Source organism: Drosophila miranda, chromosome 4 (assembly GCF_003369915.1).
Source record: "Drosophila miranda strain MSH22 chromosome 4, D.miranda_PacBio2.1, whole genome shotgun sequence".
Classification (NCBI taxonomy): Eukaryota; Metazoa; Arthropoda; class Insecta; order Diptera; family Drosophilidae; genus Drosophila; species Drosophila miranda.
In genome coordinates, this window is record NC_046677.1 from 20814129 (window position 1) to 20822493 (window position 8365).

The 8365-nt window shown below is 49.0% G+C and overlaps 2 protein-coding genes across 2 annotated transcripts; one reads left to right on the plus strand and one right to left on the minus strand.

Moving 5' to 3' along the window:
* Positions 1-192: 192 nt before the first annotated feature.
* Positions 193-5514, minus strand: LOC108163218 (protein brunelleschi). Its single transcript, XM_017298372.2, has 10 exons — positions 4863-5514; positions 4046-4804; positions 3115-3986; positions 2814-3057; positions 2197-2753; positions 1679-2133; positions 1430-1623; positions 1177-1368; positions 907-1114; positions 193-849 (listed from the first exon to the last, which is right to left on the minus strand). Exons 1-10 carry the CDS (start codon positions 5053-5055, stop codon positions 588-590), a joined length of 3936 nt encoding a protein of 1311 aa, XP_017153861.1. The 5' UTR covers positions 5056-5514; the 3' UTR covers positions 193-587.
* A 107-nt stretch (positions 5515-5621) lies between these two features.
* LOC108162888 (eEF1A lysine and N-terminal methyltransferase homolog) lies at positions 5622-8242 on the plus strand. The gene is made up of 8 exons (XM_017297848.2): positions 5622-5780; positions 5843-5965; positions 6028-6264; positions 6321-6528; positions 6587-7205; positions 7266-7458; positions 7513-7652; positions 7710-8242. Exons 1-8 carry the CDS (start codon positions 5689-5691, stop codon positions 8117-8119), a joined length of 2022 nt encoding a protein of 673 aa, XP_017153337.1. The 5' UTR covers positions 5622-5688; the 3' UTR covers positions 8120-8242.
* Positions 8243-8365: the final 123 nt, after the last annotated feature.

Below are 8365 nucleotides of genomic sequence, written 5' to 3' on the forward strand. Positions count from 1 at the left end.
TAGCAACAATCCTTAATGTTTAGTTCTTTCTATATAAATCCATGTGTATTGCCCCCGCGTCAATTGATTTTTGCAGTAGTTTTGCATTTGCTTTTGCTTTTTGTATAAAAATATTTGTAAATACGAATTTTTTATCAAAATGTATAATGCTTGAGTGGTTTTTTTCGTGCGCGAAACATTTGCTATCTATATAAATACACCACATTGCAAGCCTAAAGCTGCATAACTCTTGATATATATATATATATATGGACTATACGATTTATATTATGGCCATTTTTCTCTATCAAGCATTTAGTTATGGTATATATGTATACGTTTTTTGTTTATGTTTTGAGCTTAATTATATACAATTTATGCGTATTTATTACTCGGTTTATAGTTTTGTTTCTCTTTACGAACAATTGCTTTTGATATTACCACAAGCCTAGGGGTATAACAGAGCGGGGGTCAAACTATATTTTGGGGCAGACATTACATATACACACACACACAAGAGACTCACGCACATAAATACATATATGTAGTAACGAAATTAAACTAGAGACATTAACAAGTGTTGTTTCCTTTCCAACTCTTTCGCCGCCTCACTGCTCAACAACGGTCACCTCTATGGGCGGTATAAACTTCCAAACATGCGCCTGCTGCTCATCATAGCTGGACGAGAACATATCTAATTGACCTCCGACAATATTTGTGGCGCTCGGACAGGAACGTGCTGACTGTTGTTGCTGTTGTTGCGGATTGGTGGAGCAGTCAATGCTGGCCTTAAAACGTCCAGGCGTAAAGAATATCACAGAGCAAGTGTGCTGCGTCTGCTCCTGCTTCTCCAGAATGGGGATTGCAATTCTAAAAAGGGAACTCAATCAATTACAAATTGATATATATTTATGTTTTGGTACTGACCTATTCGGCCCTGAGAAGGCCACGCGTGTCTCCAGACTGTAATTCTCCATTCCATTTAAATAGTCCTGATAGAACTTGATGCTCAACACCAGGTTCTTGAGCGGCTGCAGCGAATCATTGGTCAACTGAATGCTAAGCAGCACCCGCTGCCCTACCGTACACACAAGCTCGCTGTGCGGCTGCACGGGCGTGTCCTGAAAGCTAATAGCTATAAGAAAATAAGAAAAGTCAGAGATTTCAAAAAGAAATGTAGACTCCAGTATAACTTACACCACTGCAAGGGCGAGACAGCAGTGAGATCCACCATGGACTGCGACAAGACTATGCCCCGCAAGGAGGCAATGCCCGCAATATCGGTGCCAGTCAGCAGCCAATTGATTTTCACCCGCTCGGCTATATGCTCCGAGCAGAGTTTGCTCAGAGCATCGTTAAACGACAGCAGTTGCGTTCGAAAACAGAGTTCTGCAAAGGAATTTAATTGGGTTTTAATCTCACACAAGGGATATAGCACAATATATCAAACCTCTCTCTAGATTCTCCGCAACTTCGGCTGCCCGTGCCGCACACACTTGCTCCAGGGAGCAACGATCCACCGGTATGGGCACACGGCAGCTTTCTTTGGCCTCGATGAGTATATTCTTGTTGTCTGTGTAATTGAGCGACATCTCTTGAGCGGTTAGATTGGATATATCCAGCACCAGGTAGAACTGTGAAGCTCTAAAAAGGCAACAGGAAAATTATGAAAGCTCTTTTGATCGTTCCTCCCACTTACATTTCGGCTGGCAGGACATCCCAGCTGGTGATCTGTGCACTGGGCAGTAGCTCTAAATTAAAGGACACTGCACACTGGCGGCAGTATCCCGCCGTCAGAGCCTCCCCTCCTGAGTATTTCAAGCGGATCTGCGCCTCAACGTGCTGCGAATACTGCGAGCCAAGGCTGGAGGGTCCTGGCTGCAGGCTCAGTGCCGCCAGTGAAGGCTGCCCCCCGGACATGGTCGAACGGAAGCTGGATGTTTGCGGCTCCTGCCGACGATGCTGCGGTGAGCCAACTCTCGAGGGCAGGCTGGCATGACCTGAGACGGACATCAGTGAGGAGCAATAATCACCAGCCGCAGGAGCACTCGAATGCACCGAAGACGGAGGTGGCTGGGGGCAAACGAAATCCGCCTCGGCATACACTTCCACCACAAATTCAATGGAACCCTGCGGCGGAACGGGCAGCTTGGCCTGCAAGCAAAAGGGAATTAAGAATCAATCATCAGGGACCTCTCTTTCCCACTTGAAACTCACCAGCAATGCCTCTTCATCTATCCGAAAGATCTTCTTTTGCAGCTCCTGCTCTACATTGGAATTAATGTTCACCTCCAGATGTTCCAGCGGCAGGGTGGCGCTCTCATTGGTAATGGTTATGGTGCAGCTGGAGAACTCTCCGTTGTACAGCGTGAGGCTGGCCGAGGTGACGACAATATCCGCACTATTCAAATTACTAAATGTGGCCGTCTGTGGCAGCGAGGTCTTGACGGATATCCGCGGCAGGGCTGGTATCACCTCCACCAGATAGTTGGGCGGAAAGCTACGGCCGCGCATATGCTTCAGTCGACAGTTGGACTTGACGCCCAGCGTGTGCGTACTGTAACCCTGGAGATCCAGTTGCCCCGTCTCGATGGGCGTGCCATGCAACGGCACATAGGTGGGCACATGCGGCTGCAGGACAATGGTCTGGGGCAGGGACTCGAACACCACGCCATTCGTCAGCAGTCGCATATCGGTGACCGTCAGCTCGAATGGCAGGGGATTCCGCAAGCGCACACAGACCTCGCTCAGATCGTTTTGAACCCAAAAAAAAGCTGGAACCAAAGAATAGGATTGTAAGAGATCGATTCTACATCTATAATGCTCTGGCTTACCTATTTTATTCTTATCCTTCTTCTTGTCCCTTCTATCCACGGAATTAAAGTGTATGGGCGTGAACAGAAACGGCCCGCTGTCTGCCTTGGCCACCTTGATCCGCTGCGGCCGTAAATGGGGCGGCAAATCCTTGACCTGGAAGTCCAGGCAGTAGGGCAAATCTGTGAGATTGGCGGGTGGTATCACAGTGCCATTCTCCAGCACCAGCGGCACAGGCGAGCCCTCGCACTGGGCGCTCAGATTCTAAAACGGAATTTCATTAGATTTCCCTTAAGTAATAGGTATATTTATTGGACCCACTTGCAGTTGTACAGCCATTTCGCTTTGTTCTGTGGGTGACATGTTGTCCCATTGGGTCTGCAGTAGGAACGTCATATGCCGCGTGGCCAGGGCCGAGTGTCCCAGTCGCCGGGCAGCCGTGATGAGACTCTGAACCAAATCAATCTGCAGTGCCGGCCAGCCGGCAGCATTCTCCAACACTTCCAGCGGATCCAGACACAGCCGATATCCTGTAAAGCTGCCCAACATCAGGCGATAGCTTTGATTCCAGTCCGGCGCCTGGCTGCCCTGCTGGACATGCTTCAATGCCGCCAGACGCTGAAAGAAGGCCGCCTTCCGCTGGTATCCGATCTGCTGATACAGATCCGTAATGATCTCGAATCGCTTGACGCGCTCTGGCTCGCTCATGCTCAGATTGACGTACAGAATGTTCTGCAGGAACATGGCCACATCCAACGGACGATTCTGTTCGATGCAGATGCGCGAGGCCTTGAGCGCCGCCTCCGTTTCAATGGTGGCCGCATGCCGGTATTTGCTGTAGTTGATGATCGCCTTGCGATAGTAGCTGGTGATCTCCTCGGCCTTGAGTATGTTACCGGGCAGCTCCCCGTTGCGCTGGTTGCCCAGCGGCGCTGCCGATATTGTGGATGTGGAAGAGGTGGTCGTGGATGAAGTGGTTGGCGTGTCCGAGGCCGAGGAATTGTTGGCCGTCGTCGCCAGGGAAGATACCGATGAGCAGGAAGATGAGTTCGAGGTGAGCTTCTGTTGCTGCTGAACTGCTACTTCCCCATTGGCATTGGCGGCAGCGGTCGTCGTGGAGTCGGGTGCTGTCACCTTTTTGGTGGCATCGCTGGCTCGCCATTTCTCTGGCGTGTGCCTCAGCGGGGAGGTGCCTGCAAAACCCATAAAAAGGATTATATTTCTGACCTTTTGGAGTTGATTTCTCACTTACCCGCCTCCTGCAGCGACGAGTTCCTATGCAGCGTCTCAATCTCTCGCATTTGCGGATACAACAGCATGGCTGATGCCGCACACAGACCCTCCTCGGTGGCCCCCACCCACAGGGAATCGCCTACAGATCTCAACGTCTCGTTGGCATTATGATAGAGACTCAGTGCATCATCGACGAGGCCCGCTTGCAGCGACAAGTCAGCCAGATTCTTCATCACGCGCCCAACGCAACGTTTCCGATTGTTCCGCGACTCCATGTCCAGGCCCACAAAGTCACGCTTCTCGAAGGGGGCCAGCAACAGGCTCACCTTGTCTGCCTTCTCCCGTGAACGCTCCAGCCGCCGTGACTCCAGCACCCAAAATAGAGCGCTCACAAAGTCCCCAATGCGCGACTCCAGATCCGAACATGAATCCTGCTCGCGATAGAAGAACGCCTGAGATTTGAAGTTGGAGGGCGTCGTATAATCATCCTGCAAGAGACGTGAAGCCGTGGTCTTGTCTTCGCCAATGGTCTCCAGGACATTAGGATCGTCGGGTCCAAAGAAAATGGCACGGGATTCGTAGAGAGTGCTGCTATAGCGCACCTTCAGGGACTCGTGCTGGCGGCAGAGCTCATTCAACTCCGTCTGGTTGTCAAACTTGCCAATGGTGACGAGGCCCAGCAGGCGGCGATGTGTCTGAAAGTCGCCCCAATCATTATGCTCCACGGGATGATCATGGATGAAACGCACCCAAATCGTGCGTGTGTTTCCACTGGAATCTTTAAGAGAGCAAGCATTTATATACATTTCTAAGGGGAGGAGCCCTCAAGCACTTACCATTCACTTTGATGCTGTTGACACGTCGCACTTTCTCAAAGGCCCGCTGGAGGATGCGTGCCCGCGAGGGTCCCACACCTCGGAGCAGCACCAGGAGGGAGCTGTGGTGCAGGGCATTCTGTTCGTAGTCGGGTCGTGACATAACTGGCTCCACGCTACCATGAGACAGCATAAGACCGACCGTAGCACGCATTTACACACACACGGCGCTCGCTAGCTCGCTCGCAATACACTTCGCCAGTTGGCCGGGGTCTGGAATTTCACATTTGTTCTCCTGTATACGATTCGCATGCACACCCCTCCACACCGCACTGCTGCCTGTGATTAATGTGCCTCTCCTCAATTGATTTCCATTGTTTTGCATTGATATGTGGAGCCAAGTGGAGCAGCAGCAGCAGAAGCAGAAGCAGCAGAAAGGCGCCTCCCCCTTTTGAGGTGGTTTGCTGTTCGATGATGTTTCTGCTGCTTTCACCTCGAGAATTGCCTTTCTAGCACGTTTTCTGCTTGGGGTGCATGGATTATGCAGGTGGTACACCCCAGAATCCAGCTTCAATTTCTGTATAAATTGAATTTTAGTTGTGTTTTAATTTTAATTTTACAAAGAAGTTGTCCAATCAGTGCATTGTGGCTTAGTCCGGGTGAATGGCAAATTGCAGAGATTTCTAGCGGTCTGGTCACACTATTGCTATGAAAAATCTAAAAATTACACAAAAATACCGATATTGTCTTAAAAACTACACTGTGCTTCGATAAAAATATATATATCGATACATGGATATATTTAAGCCGCCTTATTGTTTATGCATAGTTAAATTATAATTTAACAATGAATTTACTGCCGAAAACACGCGAAGAGTTCGCGCAAACCGACTACTGGAACGAGTTCTTCAAAAAGCGTGGCGAAAAGGCTTTTGAATGGTAGGCAGACGGTGTTTTCCGAGGCAACAAAAAGCAACATGTGTTTTCTTTCTATTTCCTAGGTATGGAGAATATCTGGACCTGTGCGATCATATACACAAATACATCAAGCCGGTAGATAAGATTCTGATGCTAGGATGCGGCAACTCCAAGCTGAGCATGGATATGTATGACTCGGGATACAGGTACGAAACAGCCAGTACCTCTCTCTGTAAAATTATAACCCAAAGTTGCTTTTCTTCCGCAGGGATATAACGAATATTGATATCTCCCCGGTGGCTGTGAAGAAGATGTTGGAGCAAAATGCACGTACGCGTCCAGATATGAAGTTCCTGCAAATGGATGCCACAGCCATGACGTTTCCCGATGAGAGCTTCTCCGTGGCCTTGGATAAGGGCACACTGGATGCCCTGTTTGTGGACGATGCCCCAGAAACTAAAGCTGTGGTGGAGAACTATTTCAAGGAGATTCTACGCACCATGCGGTTCGTATGCTGGGCTTTAAAGCGATTCGGATATACCATCGTTTATTCCATTTTAGAAATGGCGGTCGCTATTTTTGCGTATCCTTGCTGCAGGAGCACATTCTCAACTTTCTGGTAGAGTTCCTACCCCGTCACAACTGCATGCTGCGCATTGTCCACTGTTTGGGTGTGGAGCAGGCCAACAAGGAGAAGAACGCCGACGATGCCATGAAGCTGCCCGTTTTCGTGGTCATTGCCACCAAATTCAAGAGTCTTCCAATGCCCGTTAGTAGATCCCAAATAATTCCATAGAATATTCCGTAACTCCCTCCGTTTTGTATAGATTTTGGAATTCGGTTTAGGTAACGATAAAATGCAAAGATTCACCGAGTCTTCGGAGCTAAGCAATGCCGTGCGTTCTGTGCAAAAGGCCGCCTTGGTGTTCAACGGACTGGCCCGCTCCAGCATTGCTGGTCACGATGAGGTGACCCTGGACCTGTATCGGCCCTCGGAGAACACCCCTCGCTATAGCATATACATTTTGGATCAGGCGGCAGCCAGAGGCCTGAACAAATATGCGGCATTTATTGTGCCGCAAGGCAGGGAGATTGAGTGGCTCTTTGGCACCCCCTCTGGACGCAAGAAGCTGCAGGCATCGGCCAAGATTCAACGTCTCGCGGTGGTTACGCTGCATCGCGACCAAGTCTACAACACGCTCGAGGAGGTCAAGGCAGAGCTGGGCGATACCGTATTCAGTCTGGCTCCATACGGACATAACGAACAGATCCCCTATCTGTCGCTGGGCAGCGATGTGGGCAAGCGGGAGACCCTGATCAGTGGCTTCTCCAAGATATCCGGCGAATTTCGCATCGAGGAAGTGGAGGCCGGTGGCAAAACGTTGCGTCGCCTGATATTCCTCAGCAATCAGTTTGTTGTGCAGTCGGAGGCCTTGGTGAAAACAAGTAAAACAGAAGAATTATCCCGTTTAAGAGATTTCTAATGTTCCTTATGTTTAATTTCAGTTAAAATCAAAGGCAAAAAAGAGCGCAAGAAGATAGACTTTGGTTATTTGGCCTGCCAGCATCATTTGTACATGTCCGTGGGCGTCCAACTGGCCACAACGCTGCAGAATCCCAAGAAGGATGTGCAAAAGGATGTTCTAGTCATTGGCCTCGGAGGCGGCGGCCTGTGCAGCTTCCTTCATGCCGCTCTACCGTAGGTTGACACAGTGCACATTCTACAAATTTTATAATTGAAATCTCTTTCCAGTCAATCGCGAATTACGGCTGTGGAGATAGACCCCATAATGCTGGAGGTGGCTGAGCAATATTTCGAGCTGAAGCAGGACAAACGCTTCCATGTGGTCATTGACGATGGTCTGGCCTTTGTGGAACGCTGTCGTAATGAAGGTACCTCTGATTTCCCCTGGCAAAGACGCCTCTCTAAAAGGAATATTCCCTTTTCAGATATACACTTTGATGCAGTCCTGTTCGATGTGGACAGCAAAGATCTCAGCCTGGGCATGAGTTGTCCCCCACAGGGCTTTCTAGCCCACGATGTACTCCTGCACATCAAGGAGATCATTGGACCCAAGGGTCTGTTCATGCTCAATCTGGTGTGTCGCGATGAGACCCTCAAAACGGAGGCCATTGTCAATTTGCAAAAGGTTTTCCCGGCCGTCTGCAGCTACAAACTGGAGGAGGACATCAACGAGGTGGTTTACTGTGCCAACGATGAGAAGTACAAAACTGTGGAGCACTGGCAGAAGGCCATGGGCACTGCGGGCCGTGGCCTAAACACGACCATCAAGGAGCACAAGCTGGCCAGCGAGGACCCCCTCGAAGTGGCCGAGTTTCTCAGTGAACTGAAGCTATAGAAAATGATTCGGTTTTTAAATAAATGTTAATTGTATTTTAGTTATAAATAAAAAACTAAACTATTAACTAATTGTATTGTAGAATTGCTAATAATAACAAGAGCTAAGTGTGGCAAAAAAGTATCGCAAAATGTTTTCGCTTTCAACTTAAAGTACGCTAAATCGTTGGATTTCGGATAGCAAGAATAACGAGGCTTGGAATATATCATCATATTTCATACATTATAAACTTAAGCTGGTAATTAA

What these genes read in the sequence shown, in the direction of transcription:
- LOC108163218 (XM_017298372.2), bottom strand. Translation starts at nt 5,055, where the DNA reads ATGCGTGCTACGGTCGGTCTTATGCTGTCTCATGGTAGCGTGGAGCCA. An exon ending in GAAGGATAAGAATAAAATAG is followed by an intron (nt 2,754 to 2,813) that starts GTAAGCCAGAGC and finishes CTTTGGTTCCAG; the next exon opens with CTTTTTTTTGGGTTCAAAAC. An exon ending in GCCTTCTCAGGGCCGAATAG is followed by an intron (nt 850 to 906) that starts GTCAGTACCAAA and finishes TTCCCTTTTTAG; the next exon opens with AATTGCAATCCCCATTCTGG.
- LOC108162888 (XM_017297848.2), top strand. Translation starts at nt 5,689, where the DNA reads ATGAATTTACTGCCGAAAACACGCGAAGAGTTCGCGCAAACCGACTAC. An exon ending in GGAGGCCTTGGTGAAAACAA is followed by an intron (nt 7,206 to 7,265) that starts GTAAAACAGAAG and finishes GTTTAATTTCAG; the next exon opens with TTAAAATCAAAGGCAAAAAA. An exon ending in TTCCTTCATGCCGCTCTACC is followed by an intron (nt 7,459 to 7,512) that starts GTAGGTTGACAC and finishes ATCTCTTTCCAG; the next exon opens with TCAATCGCGAATTACGGCTG.